Source organism: Acipenser ruthenus, chromosome 37 (genome assembly GCF_902713425.1).
Source record: "Acipenser ruthenus chromosome 37, fAciRut3.2 maternal haplotype, whole genome shotgun sequence".
NCBI lineage: Eukaryota > Metazoa > Chordata > Actinopteri > Acipenseriformes > Acipenseridae > Acipenser > Acipenser ruthenus.
Window position 1 is genome coordinate 9677161 of NC_081225.1, and position 13324 is coordinate 9690484.

A 13324-nucleotide genomic window follows, 5' to 3' on the forward strand; every position below is an offset into this window, starting at 1 on the left:
TTTATTATTCGTTTTGGGATTGCAATTTGGTGTTTTGAATTACAATTTTGAGTTTAAAAAATGCATTGAGAATTTGGTAAGTGGTAACCAACAATAGCACCTCATTATAAAAAAAATCATTTTAAAAAATCACTTTACTCGTTCTTGTTTTGTCCCTTGTGAAAATCATGCTGTTGTCTGTTTTCTTTTTAGGGATTTTAACCATACATTTGAAATAAATATGCTTTTTTTGTGTATTTCCTTTGCACTTTACATTGCAATTTTACAAAATATATATCCCAGTGCTAGACAGCAAGGTGTGATGATGCATGTATACCAACATGATATTATCGCAAGAGGTCTGTGTGACTGGAGCAGCAGTTTGTTCTGGTGGGTTAATTGGCACAAATATTTGATTGGTCAAAAGTAGAGATCAAAGCTATAGAAAATATATAGATTGCTGCTTGTATAATCATTAAAACATACCAAAATGTGTGTGTTTGCATTGGTTAATTTGTCAGCTAAGCAGAAAATAACGTTTTTAATTGTTAATTGTTAATATTAACTGTTAAATTAAAAATATATCTGGTAAAAAAAGAAAAAGCTTTTGTATTTGTGTTAGAGATTTTTTTTAAAATCCCAAAGCAGCTAGAAACTTGAAAAGCAATCTCTCTCTCTCTCTCTCTCTCTCTCTCTCCATTATTAATTCCAGATGTTTTTAAGATGCAGGATTTGGTTTTTCTACAGAGGGGGACATCCCATAATAACAATGGAAAATTTGAAAGAAAAAAAAAAAAACAGCAACTGGCTTTTTCATAAGCACGAGACACAATGACTTAACCAGACTTGCTCCAATGCGGTGCCTCGATGCTGCCATTGTCAACTAATTCTGGAATCGATTCAACAGGAAATCGTTGATTAGTCCCAATTCTCAATCTCTCCTAAATCAGTTTTCAGTTCAATTATAAGTAGCGCTGTGCGTTTCAGCTGCACTGCCTTTGCACCCTGCAGTAGCAACGCTTCTGTGTTTATACAGTAACTGATCATGATTACCTGCGCCTCACTGAGCTTGGATTGTTTTTCAAAGGAACGCTTTATTTAGTTTAGGGTCTTTCTGGCTGGATTCCCAGACTCCCGATAACACTAATCTGAGACTTCCTTACTAAAGTAGCATTAGATAGTCTGAAATTAGCCCTTAGTCATACAATGTAATAATGTGTGTGTGTGTGTATATATATAGGGCAGCTGGCTCTTTGAGCTAATATATATAATCTCTCTCTCTCCCTCTCTCTCTCTCTCTCTCTGTCTCTCTCTCTCTCTCTCTCTCTCTCTCTCTCTCTCTCTCTCTCTCTCTCTCTCTCTCTCTCTCTCTCTCTCTCTCTCTCTCTCTCTCTCTCTCTCTCTCTCTCTCTCTCTCTCTCTCTCTCTCTCATGTCATTTCCAGTATCCATCTCCTTTGTATAATCGCTGTGTTTACCTCCTGCGCGGACGCTTCTATTTTCCAAAATGTAGGGACTTTTTTTTTTTGCTTGGCAGATCGTAGCTCAGCGGTTCCAGCTCGGGCCCCCCTGAGATCTGTTCCAGTCCAAGGCTTTCTTCCACTCCAGTCCTAAATGAGTTGGAAGAGATATCTGGACTGGAATGGATCTTGTGATCCAGCACTGGGAAGCACTGCTGTAGGGCATCCTATTCCAATCCATTTAACTTCCCTTATATGTTTCCCAAAGTATTGCCATGGGAACGCATAGTACAATTGCAAAAATAAAGTGCACACATACTGTGGTAAACTTTTCCAAGGTCTGTGTTTAATAGAAGCTTAAGAAATGCAATGACATTCCAAAAGAGTTCCAGTCGAAACGTTTCCCCATACATTTATCAAGCTTCTTTTAAAAGTTCTGTATGAACCACAGCACTAAGAAATGTAGACTTGTGCCCAGAGCTCGAATGACAGGAGAGACAGCCACTGTCGGAGGTGTTCATGTTTGAGGTCAGATTTGAAAGGCGGATTTTGGGCATGTTTTTAGAGTGTGTTATTTCAACCACTGCGGTTGGGGGGGGGGGGGCACTATGAGATTCCAGAAACTCAGGTCATTTCAGGCCATTGGCATATTTACAATTGGAGATATATATATATATATATTATTATTATTAAAATTAATAATGAGCTACAGTGTTTCCTCTTCTGCATTCTTCATGGCAGATAGCATGGTAGAAATAATCATAATTATTGACTTTTTTAACATTTAAACCTTTTTTGTACATACAAAAATGTTTACACTGACTTATATGGAGGCTGTGTGGTCCAGCGGTTAAAGAAACAGACTTGTAACCAGGTGGTCCCCGGTTCAAATCCCACCTCAGCCACTGACTCATTGTGTGACCCTGAGCAAGTCACTTAACCTCCTTGTGCTCCGTCTTTCAGGTGAGACGTAATTGTAAATGACTCTGCAGCTGATACATAGTTCACACACCCTAGACTCTGTAAGTCGCCTTGGATAAAGGCGTCTGCTACATAAACTAATAATAATAATGTATATAGTTTATTGGTTTACTGATCTAGGACTCCCTTGAGTTAAGATTTGGCAGTCCATTGTAAGCAGACATGTGATGTTTTCAGTTTAACTCCAGCATCTAGGACCACCTATGCAGACAGTTTACCTGCCACTTGGAGGGTTACCATGTTTTACAGCTGCACCATGCAAGAGGCAAAACACTGTGTCAGCGCCCTCTGTGGGCGAATAAGGGTATTGCAAACAAGCAGCATGTCGGTGCGGGTCGCCGCTATAGTGCTGCAGCCATGCAACATTAAAATACCTGACTGGGAAATAAATATCAATTTGTAATCTTCATATGCAGTCCCTGTAGCGTTGAGCGGAGGTAGAACTGTGAAGACCTGAATCTGTGGCAACATTAACTGTCCCACCCACTCACTCTGTCGGTTTTCATATTCTTTCTCCTGCAGTACCCCCTCCCCTCGTCCTCCCCTTCCCTCCCCTCTCTCCCCCAGCTCTGTAAAGCTGACAGGACTTTCTAAACTGTCTTTCCAGATCAGGAAGTGTTCAGGACCACTGGAATGAGATCTTTCACTTTGTACAACACCTGGCTCACAAGTTCATAAGGTAATAAAACTGGCTGTGGGTTTGAAATACCGAGACAACCTGTCCTTCCCTCACCTTCACAATCGAGTACCAATCAATGGTGTTTTAAAAGCCGACTGGAAGCCAATTTTCCTCTCATCCGGGGAGCTGGCATTTTTAGTGCTGCACCGAGGCCCGTAAGTGACATTTCCGTCCTCGGGTGAGATTGCCATTGATTGGTACTCGATTGTAAAGGTGAGGGAAGGACAGCTTGTCTCGTTTTGAAATCAGCACATTTAATGAATGGGTTTATGTGATACCTGTCGATAAATTCTTATTCTGAGTGAGTATCAGCACACCCCCTACTGGTGACTTGTTCAAGCTCAGAAATGTAAGTCTTCCCTGTGACCTCATTAGAGGTCTTTTCTCTATGCACAGCTGGTACACCACATTGTAACCATTAACCAGCGCCCCCAGTGGATGTTAGCAGTACATCACACAGAACACATGTTCCTCTTTAAAGGGATTGAAGCTAATGAAATAATTCCTGCAGTCTTACCTTGTGTCCACTTCCATACACTATGTAGGTCCCGCATCATGTTTTTTTTTTTTTTTAAATGCTGTCTGGTATCCTACTAGTTTAAAGAGATCTCTAGGTTTGCATGCAGTTACTTCCAGATAGCCTGTTTGATTGTACCGATCATTTCACCACAGATAAGAACATAAGAAAGTTTACAAACGAGAGGAGGCCATTCAGCCCATCTTGCTCGTTTGGTTGTTAGTAGCTTATTGATCCCAGAATCTCATCAAGCAGCTTCTTGAAGGATCCCAAGGTGTCAGCATCAACAACATTACTGGGGAGTTGGTTCCAGACCCTCACAATTCTCTGTGTAAAAAAGTGCCTCCTATTTTCTGTTCTGAATGCCCCTTTATCTAATCTCCATTTGTGACCCCTGGTCCTTGTTTCTTTTTTAGGTCAAAAAAGTCCCCTGGGTCGACATTGTCAAAACCTTTTAGGATTTTGAATGCTTGAATCAGATCGCTGCGTAGTCTTCTTTGTTCAAGACTGAATAGATTCAATTATTTGAGCCTGTCTGCATACGACATGCCTTTTAAACCTGGGATAATTCTGGTCGCTCTTCTTTGCACTCTTTCTAGAGCAGCAATATCCTTTTTGTAATGAGGTGACCAGAACTGAACACAATATTCTAGATGAGGTCTTACTAATGCATTGTAAAGTTTTAACATTACTTCCCTTGATTTAAATTCAACACTTCTCACAATATATCCGAGCATCTTGTTGGCCTTTTTTATAGCTTCCCCACATTGTCTAGACATTTCTGACCAGCCTTTTTTTCCTTGTGTCTGATTGTTCTTTGTTCTTTGCAATGACTCTTTTTTTTTCTGCCTGGTTTGCAGCCCCCAGCTCCGCATGTCCTTCATCGTGTTCTCCACAGAGGGTCGGATCCTCATGAAGCTCACTGAAGACAGGCGAGTCATCCAGTTCTCATGCATTTGGTCCCAGGCTTCATCACCTGGAAGCTCTCTGCTGCGGATGAGCGAAACATTTTGGACAAGGGGATTAATCTGACCTCCTTTATTAAAATTGCATTTCGAATCAATAACAGAAAAAGAAAACAACATTTAAAAGGATATCATTCGCAACTTCAATTAAGAACCCATCAGTGAATAGAGTGTACATGCAATCGTATGCTAAGAATGACAAACTGTTTATTTTGCAGGTTGTACAATGACGGTCGTGGGTCTGAGGGTTTGAATGCCAATTTGCGAGTAGCTCTGGTGGTCTGCTTGTGCACCCTTTACAAAAGTGCATCATGGGAAATATGCCCAATGCCATTTATCCAGAAGTTAGCCCCTATGCCAGTGGTCTTTTGTTCCAACCCTGTTCTAAATTGGTTAATTGAACCAATGAAACCTCCATCCAGACTCTGAAGTTGTTTATTATCTCACCTGTTAAACCTGGAGTGGAATGGGGAGTTGAATCCCTGAGGCATATTTTTGCAATTTCAGCAGCGATTGTCTCGTTAAACTGGGAGTCCGACTCGAAGAAAGCTCTTGTGTTTAGTCTCCTATGAATAGATGATGAGAGACAATTTGTAATAAGACTCATTGCATAGCGGTTTGATCCATTCCTGGTTTTGCTGTGAGTTTACCAATACACACCTGGGTTTGTTACCTACACACTGTCGCTAAGCTCATAGTAAAGCCTGGAGAGGGTGAGAGGGCTGTGCAATCGGAGTCTTGTTTTCATCCCTGAATGTATAGATATAACCCAGCTGTCTGAGCGCATTACAGCTGACTGTGGCACTGCTGTTGTTGCTGTTTAGGGAGCAGATCAGACAGGGACTGGCGGAGCTTCAGAAAGTGATCCCTGGAGGAGATACCTACATGCACGAAGGCATCCAAAGGGTGAGAGACACTGCATTCTATCTCGCATCGCCCTGCTTTTTAACACGGCGTGCGTTCTGTCCCATTCTCACGCCTACAGCCTGTCTTTTGTTCTGTTTCAGGCCAGTGAACAGATTTACTATGAGAATACAGAAGGTGAGCAGACAGACCCTTTTTCTTTCCCGGGGCTGTGGGGGGTGGGTCGAGATTGGTTTTGATTGCGATGTCCTGTTTTGTTTTCGGAGCAGGTTACCGGACAGCCAGCGTCATCATTGCCCTGACAGATGGGGAGCTGCATGAGAATCTGTTCTACTACGCTGAGCGAGAGGTAGGCATTGCCCCCTGGCAACCCCCTGCTCCACCTTACTGGAGCTAAGCAGGCTGGAAAAGGGGAAACGCTGCATCAGTGCTGAGAAGAAGAGACCGCTGTCCTTTCAACATCTGGAGAGACGCATAGCAACGCATGACACAAATCTGCTGAGTGCAATCTGTGCAATCTCTAGGAAAATAAATTCAAAACACGTTGCACTCATGGCAGCACTCATGTATAATATTGTCTTGTGGTCAAATACTTCTTCCCTCCCTCTAGTATGAAACAATAAAGCGTTTTAAGTGATTGAAGCCAGATGTTTTTCAAAGCATGCAACGCATTGACTATAACTAGGGGTGCTGGCGATTAGGAACTCCTATTTTGTGAAAGTAGAAAATTCTGGTTCCTCTTTGATATACAAATATGAGTGAAATGAAAGGCATTTCAATTGGTTTACACTGCATTAAAAGACAGCTGTACTGTTTAATATTTGATACACATCTTAGCCATTTATAAATAAATTAAAAAACCTGGTCTCTGTGGTTCTACTTGCAAGAGAAAATACTGTAGTTTGTATCTGATTATACGGATCCTGATCCCCACTTTCTAAGTGCAAGTCTTTGAGTTTATTTATTTATTTCTTTATTATTCATGCATTTATTTCCAGGCTAACCGATCCCGCAGTCTGGGGGCCACAGTGTACTGTGTAGGGGTGAAGGATTTTAATGAAACTCAGGTATGTGTGTTAGGAGCAACACTGTACCTTTCAGATGATCCAGACTTGCCCAGACCAATCGCCTTTCTGAATGAAGGCGATTGGTCAAGTTACCTTCCCTGGAGAGATGGTGTTTCTACTGTAGTAGGCTCAGAACAGATGTGATTACAGTTGTTTTATTTGTTATCTTGCTAATTATCAATAGAAATGAGTTATTCAGCTGTTACTGCATTCAAGTGCAACCAACCGCTAACTACTCTCTTTTACAGTGAGGTCAATTGTTTACCATGTGTTCCTTTCCCACACTTTTCTGCACATCTCCAATCATTTTAAACCTCTATTGATGCCAAAGTCTACTCCAGCAAACTAGTTTAACATTGTCAAGTTCTAATGGATGAGCCAACAAAATCTAAACACTACATGAAAAGCACATGCTTGCCCCTAAGATTACATTACCTTTCCATTTCAATTACCACTAACAGCTTTTAAAAAGTACCAAACACACAAACAGCTGTGATAGAACGAAATACTGCCCCGCATTTCATTCAGTGTTCAGTGTTAAACAATTGCACCCTGCTAATCGCTGCATTTTTTTTTTTTTTAAAAAAGCCGCTAGGAAGCAAAATGTTACTGGAGTTTGCATGAATGCTAAATGAAGCTACTTTGAATCCAAACTAAATGCAAACCTGATTACTGCACAACGACTCCAGAACTGGCTCTCGAAAGACTTTAAAAACAGTGTGTTATGAATGCATAGCCAAGGATTCTTACAGTACTATTGCAAAATGCAGTAAAGCATAGGCATGCATGGTAAAGCTTATGTAACTGTACATGTATAAGCCCACAGCTGACTTGAATCTATTGCATCTCCCCAGCTGGCTAAGATCGCAGACAGTAAGGACCATGTGTTTCCGGTGAATGATGGATTTGAAGCTCTTCAGGGCGTCATTGACTCGGTGAGTAAGCTCCCACTGATACCTGCGATGGATCAAAGTGTAGGACAGATGGAACTAAACCATGACAAAAGCTTCATCTGCTCTCCGGTTTGGACAAAGTTTCTAACTCGGTGCTGCGGAAAGAAAAAAATGCATCGGTCAGCCAAATTAGCTCCATTGTTTAGAGTATGAAATTGTGTGTTTGGACAGCGCTGCCTGGCTACATCTTTGCTCCCAGCGCTTTGGGAACCCATCTGGGCTCGATTAAGAGCCTCCCCTCCTGGAGCCGGGGGCAGACATCTTCCTGAATTCCCAAACATCCCTTTGACCTAGCGGCACGTGCCATCGCTTAATGGACAGAGGTTCGAGTTACACTGAAGGGAGATTGATAGCCATTGCGTACGACCTCGGTGATCCGCGGACAGGGTCTGAGAGGTCGTGGTCAAGCACCTTGACTGTTTCAGTGAAGTGTGTTTTATTGGATTGTGTGTGAGTTTGGTGTTCGTTGTTTATTTGAGTTTCTGTGTTGCATTCGTAACGTGCCACCAAGGCTGTGTAACACTGCAGAAACACGTGGATAATCCTTCAGAAGCATTTAGAAAATTGACATAATTTGCAAATAGCTACATTTTGTTACTGCAATGCTGCAAAAATGATATTATTTTTTAGATCTCAAGAATTACAGAAAAAGGCACAGAAATCCAGTTGCTGCTTTTTCAATTCTAGTACTTTTGGTTTTGTAACAAATGGTATGACAACAATATTATGACTACCTCTCTCTCTCTCTCTCTCTCTGCCTGTGTCTCTCCTCCGCTTTCCCTCTCTCTCCCCTCCCCCTCTCTCCCCTCCCTCTCTCTTCTCTCCCTCTCCCTCTCGCTGCCCCTCAGATCCTGAAGAAGTCATGTATTGAGATCCTGGCTGTAGAACCCTCCAGTATCTGTGCAGGAGGTGAGTTTTGTCAAATTAACAGGGCATTTAATCTCACAAAAAGTAAATGCTTTGAAAATAGGACCCTTTTACTATGGTAATGTTTAGCAGATCAAGTTGTATTTTACTATGCCCTTTGTATTAGTGTATAAACAGGTTAATATATACAGTATTAACATTTGTTAATGTGTTTGTTATTGTTAATAAACGGAAAAGGAGGGGCCCTTAAAATAGAGTGATCAAAACGCGGTATTACAGATTCAACCAAAAATATACAGCGTCCAGTTCGACAAATCTAAAATACACGAATCCAGATCCCCCTCCCCATCCATGTCCAGGGTTTGCACGTGTTCAAGCACTTTGTGATCTCAGCAGCTTCCCCACTTTAACCTAAAGGTTTACATTCAATGCTTGGTTTGGCACCCGACTGCAATGCAAATGGAAAAGCAAATGCATTTATTTATCTCTCTCTTTTTTTTGCAGTAAAATAAAACAGGCAGCACTTAAATCAATATGTTTTCTATCAGCAAATAGTGATGCCAGGGATATAGGAGTATTTCAGGGCTATTAAGTGTGTTGTTTGAAAAAAGAGGCCGATACTGAAGTTGTGAGTGTCAGGCGAAAGCGATCGTGCAAAAAGGCAGGAAATCAGGCATCTGTTGAAATAGCGATGCTATCAGCCACATTTATTTAACAAAAACTAACCCGTTTTATGTTTTGCAACCCACTGGCCCTCCGTCATAAGCCTATACAACACTGAACTTACAGCTCTTTTGATGTCTTTTATACACACCTGCCTCATTGAATGATTAATTCAGCTAACTGGACGGCCAATCAAAGCCCAGTTTTCTGCATTCCATCCACATTCTCACATGGGAATGGTATTTAAATCAAGGCTCAATCTTAACCCTTTCCTGGGCTCAGTTAATACACACATTTAACAACAAATAAACTAACACTATAAAAAATGTAGACAAGAAATAAAGCTGTTAGAATAATGATGTGCGTTTCTACTGTAGAATATGGGAGTGAATGAAAACTTCAAATAAATCACAAAAATAAGTGCTCTTTACATGTCATGGGTTTCACCCCATCACAGTATTACAGATCTATTAATATTAAATATATTCTGTATCATGTATGAGCAGGGCTGTATTATTATATTTTTTTTCACAATAGCTTATTTCATGGCACGTAACTGTCTAAAAATAGGTATTCAAGATATTTCACAGAATATTTATTAAAGCAGGGGAAAAAAAGCGTTGTCACATTCAAAAGCGATCATTTTCTCTAGAGTTCTTATGCAACAAATGCAGCTACTACACTCACCTCGGTAGTTTGTGTGTTTTCAATTTTGCTGCACCGTGTAACGGATCTCCCCCTAGTGGCAGATGAGTTCATAACACTGACATCAGAGTAAGGCCTCTCCACTGCAGAGCTTGCTCTTTAGTTGAATGGGAAGGCGTTTGTCTTTGAGCCGCATGGTTCCAGCCTCCAGCCTTTGCCTTCCCATTCAAGTCAATGGGCTGAGATGCCAGTTCTTTACAACTTGCTTCTACCCAAGACCTATTGCAGTCTTTCCAACCCGTAGATATATCACCCAGAAAACACTCAACACTGCTGAATTTAAACATACCAAAATAAACTTCAGAAAGTCAATTGAAAACATTTCAACTAGAAGCCTTTATAAAGACCACAATGTTTTAAAAGTCTTGTCGAGCCCAATAAAAACCTGAAATGGGAGCTCAATGAGCCAAGTGCTGAACGGTAGGGCTCTAGACCCTGAGATAAAGGAAGCCAGGTCAAAGTGTGGGGTTTGCAGTGATTTCTGTAGTGTGTTTGAACCCCGGAGCCCCCTGCTATGGAGTAAGCTGGTTCTAACCCCTCCTCCCACTCCTCTCTGCGCAGAATCCTTTCAGGTGGTGGTACACGGGAACGGTTTCCTCCACGCGCGCAACGTCGAGAAGGTCCTGTGCAGCTTCCGAATCAACGACAGCGTCACGCTCAGTAAGTGGCTTGAGAAAGTTTAAAAGCACCACATTATTTTTTTCCCTTCACCGCAGCACAGCTCAGAAGGACTGAAGGTTCAGCGGGCGTCCTCCGATCCCACGACCGAGCCAGCTTCCTCTCCTACACCCAGGAGCTCGAGAGCGGGTGTCAGCGAGGTACCGCCCTCTGGAGGAGAAAGGCCAGCCCTGCAGGAGTCCGCCCGAGCTCACCAGACGCCTGGCCGGCAGGGTCCGCTGTAGCGTGATGAGGAGAAACAACCCCTGCTGGTTTTGTTGCCCCCTAACCCGTGGGAGCACCAGATCCAATGCAACGCTCCATCCGAAAATCCCCAGCCAAGACTGACGACTTCACACAGCCAGGATGCTCCCCTGACTGTATTACTCACCTTGCACACCACACGGCTGTGCTTCTGCCAGGGGAGCCAATCAGGGACCTCCTTCTACCTTTCTTGTTTAGATTCATCTTTCCGTCATCAAATTGTGGAACTTTTTTAAAACTCAGGACTTTAAAGCCCCCCTCCGACTTCGAATTTGAAGTCAGCTTTTAAAAAGTTAAAACCTTGCCTACAGGGTCCAGTGTTGCAATCACCTGACTGTGTTCCAAGTGGATTTCGACAGATTGGAGACAGTGAGCTGCAATGATAAACAGCCTGGTTTATTTTCTATAACCCTTAATCTGAGCGTTTCCTGTCAATCTCTGTGCAGTTTCCATTAATGTTGACACAACAGCATGTTGTCCTGGTGAAGGATACCTAACAGGAATGGGAAGAATACCCGAGCTACCATTTGTTACATTTTGTTGCGCTGCCTCGTGGACTGAAATCCATAGCCCTCATCACGTCCCCCTTTCCCAGAAGATGGTATTTTACTTAAGAGAATTGATTTTTTTTGTATATGCGGAGTGAGCCAGGGTAAACAGACTTGAGACTCCGCAGAGAGACAGCCCTTCTGGAACTAATAATACAGTCCTGCTTTACCCTGGCTTATTTTTTACAATTCAGAAGTTTAAAGCACCCTGTGTTCTCAATGGAGCTCTCAGAAACATGGATTCTTTCTAAGTACATCAGGTACACCCGAGTGTCACCACAAACCTGCCCTCCTGCAACACTTCCTGCCTCCTGTGGATGTATGAAATCGGTAAGAAATACCACTTATGGTGGCGCATCTGGTAAAGGCGCGCCATGTGGAGCATAGTTGGCCAAATAAATACAGACAGTGTGTTGCAGGGCAGGCAAGTTAATAGTTACACTATGGTGTACCGGAAATACTTAGAGAGAGGTCATGTTCTTTCTTTCTTTCTTTCTTTCTTTCTTTCTTTCTAACCAGACAACTGGCACTGTTGATGCAGAATCAGGATTCGCACTTGGTTCACAGCGATAGCTCTGTTATATATAACACTGTGAGAAACTGCCCCCTCTGCTGGCTTCGCAAGGACTGAGTGGGTTAAGCGCTGTGGTTAGGAAATGAGTGAGATCTGTGTCCACATGGACCAGGCTACTGTTCTGAGATATTTGCCTGGCTGTGCCAAACACCACTCGTAGCAATCTACACTACATCTCTCCTAATAATACATTGGGCAGCAAACTACTGCTGTTGGATGCTGATGGGAAGATTCAATCAAGTATAATTGAATGCTGTTTTTAGACCACAATATGTGCTCATTCAATGCCTACAGTTCCTTCCTGTGCAGTTTGGTACTTGGAACTTGGCTGAGGTAACATGACTTGTATGTTTCTATTTGTATGTTCGGTGGCTGCCTCTAATCAAGCTGAGAGTGTATTTCATTCTCGCGCGCTCTTTGCTGTGTCGGAGGGGGGTCTATCATACAAAGAGTGCACGAGAAAGCACGCTCTCAACTGGAATCGAAATAAAAACCAGTCGAAACCCAGATACTAACGGATCTGTTTCTGCAGAACCTGTTGTGGTTTAAGCGGTCACAGTTCTTCGTCATTGACATTCTGAGTGTGAGATCGACGCTATGAAATTATAAGTGCAGCTGCTTCCAAATGGTTCCAATGGGGACGGGACGTTTGCAGAAAAGAGCTGTAGGCAAGCCCATCAAATGATGATTTTCTTACGATTGTAAGTCGCCCTGGATAAGGGCGTCTGCTAAGAAATAAATAATAATAATAATAATAATAATTTTCTAGGACGTGTGTACTGATTCATTTATCATGCCAGCCGTGCCAGGGCTATGAAAGAGACCTTATTGACTCCCAATGCTTATCCTCATTGACTCTCACGCTGTAGGTTTTCATGTTAGTGGCATTTCCTCCTCCTTGGGGGGTGTGCTGCGGCCCTTGCTGCGGCCCTGTGATGAAATACGACATCGAACATGTGGTATTTTGTACATCCACTAGGGGCAGTGTGGTGCAGGGGGGCAGGTTACTGTTTACTCCTCTATATTCGTGTCTCTCTCTCTCTGCAGTGGAGAAGCCCCTGGTTGTGGAGAACACCTACCTGCTCTGCCCTGCCCCCATCCTTGAAGAAGTAGGGACGTAAGTAACCCTAACCCTGCCCCCCTCAATACTTCACTACACCTGGGAAAAGGTCGAAATGCCTTTTTAATCCTTTAAAAGGAACAAGGGGCAATGGTGCTAACTTTCTTTCTTAACGTTGCAATGAGGTGCACGAAAAAAAATGTAGTGACTGGTTGGATCTGGTCATCCAAATGGTCAGTTTCTTCCTCGTGATACTTGAGTCGCTCTCAAAATGTATTTTAAGAAGAAACCGTTTGAACAAGCGCTCAGTTCCTTGTGTACCTTCAGGGGTTAAATATAGATTCAGGTTCAGAGATACCCAGTTATAATTGGTTCTTTGGCCAACGCACACTTTGAAACAAGTCATTAAATCAACAGAAAACAAAACTGACGAAACGCTGATATCAACGGATCTGTTTTTACAGGACCTGCTGTGATTCAAACGTTTAGAGTTCTGGGTCGATGACAAAAGCACGGTGATTC

The 13324-nt window shown here is 42.5% G+C and overlaps 1 protein-coding gene across 1 annotated transcript in view; it reads left to right on the forward strand.

Moving 5' to 3' along the window:
• Nucleotides 1-13324, forward strand: part of LOC117968931 (anthrax toxin receptor 1-like) — a 34310-nt gene that overhangs the window by 609 nt on the left and 20377 nt on the right. The window contains exons 2-11 of the mRNA XM_034916788.2: nucleotides 3027-3098; nucleotides 4476-4547; nucleotides 5405-5486; nucleotides 5588-5621; nucleotides 5714-5793; nucleotides 6443-6511; nucleotides 7366-7446; nucleotides 8313-8373; nucleotides 10261-10359; nucleotides 12790-12859. Of these exons, the coding sequence (XP_034772679.2) occupies nucleotides 3027-3098; nucleotides 4476-4547; nucleotides 5405-5486; nucleotides 5588-5621; nucleotides 5714-5793; nucleotides 6443-6511; nucleotides 7366-7446; nucleotides 8313-8373; nucleotides 10261-10359; nucleotides 12790-12859 (720 nt within the window). The remainder of the gene's footprint in view (nucleotides 1-3026; nucleotides 3099-4475; nucleotides 4548-5404; nucleotides 5487-5587; nucleotides 5622-5713; nucleotides 5794-6442; nucleotides 6512-7365; nucleotides 7447-8312; nucleotides 8374-10260; nucleotides 10360-12789; nucleotides 12860-13324) is intronic.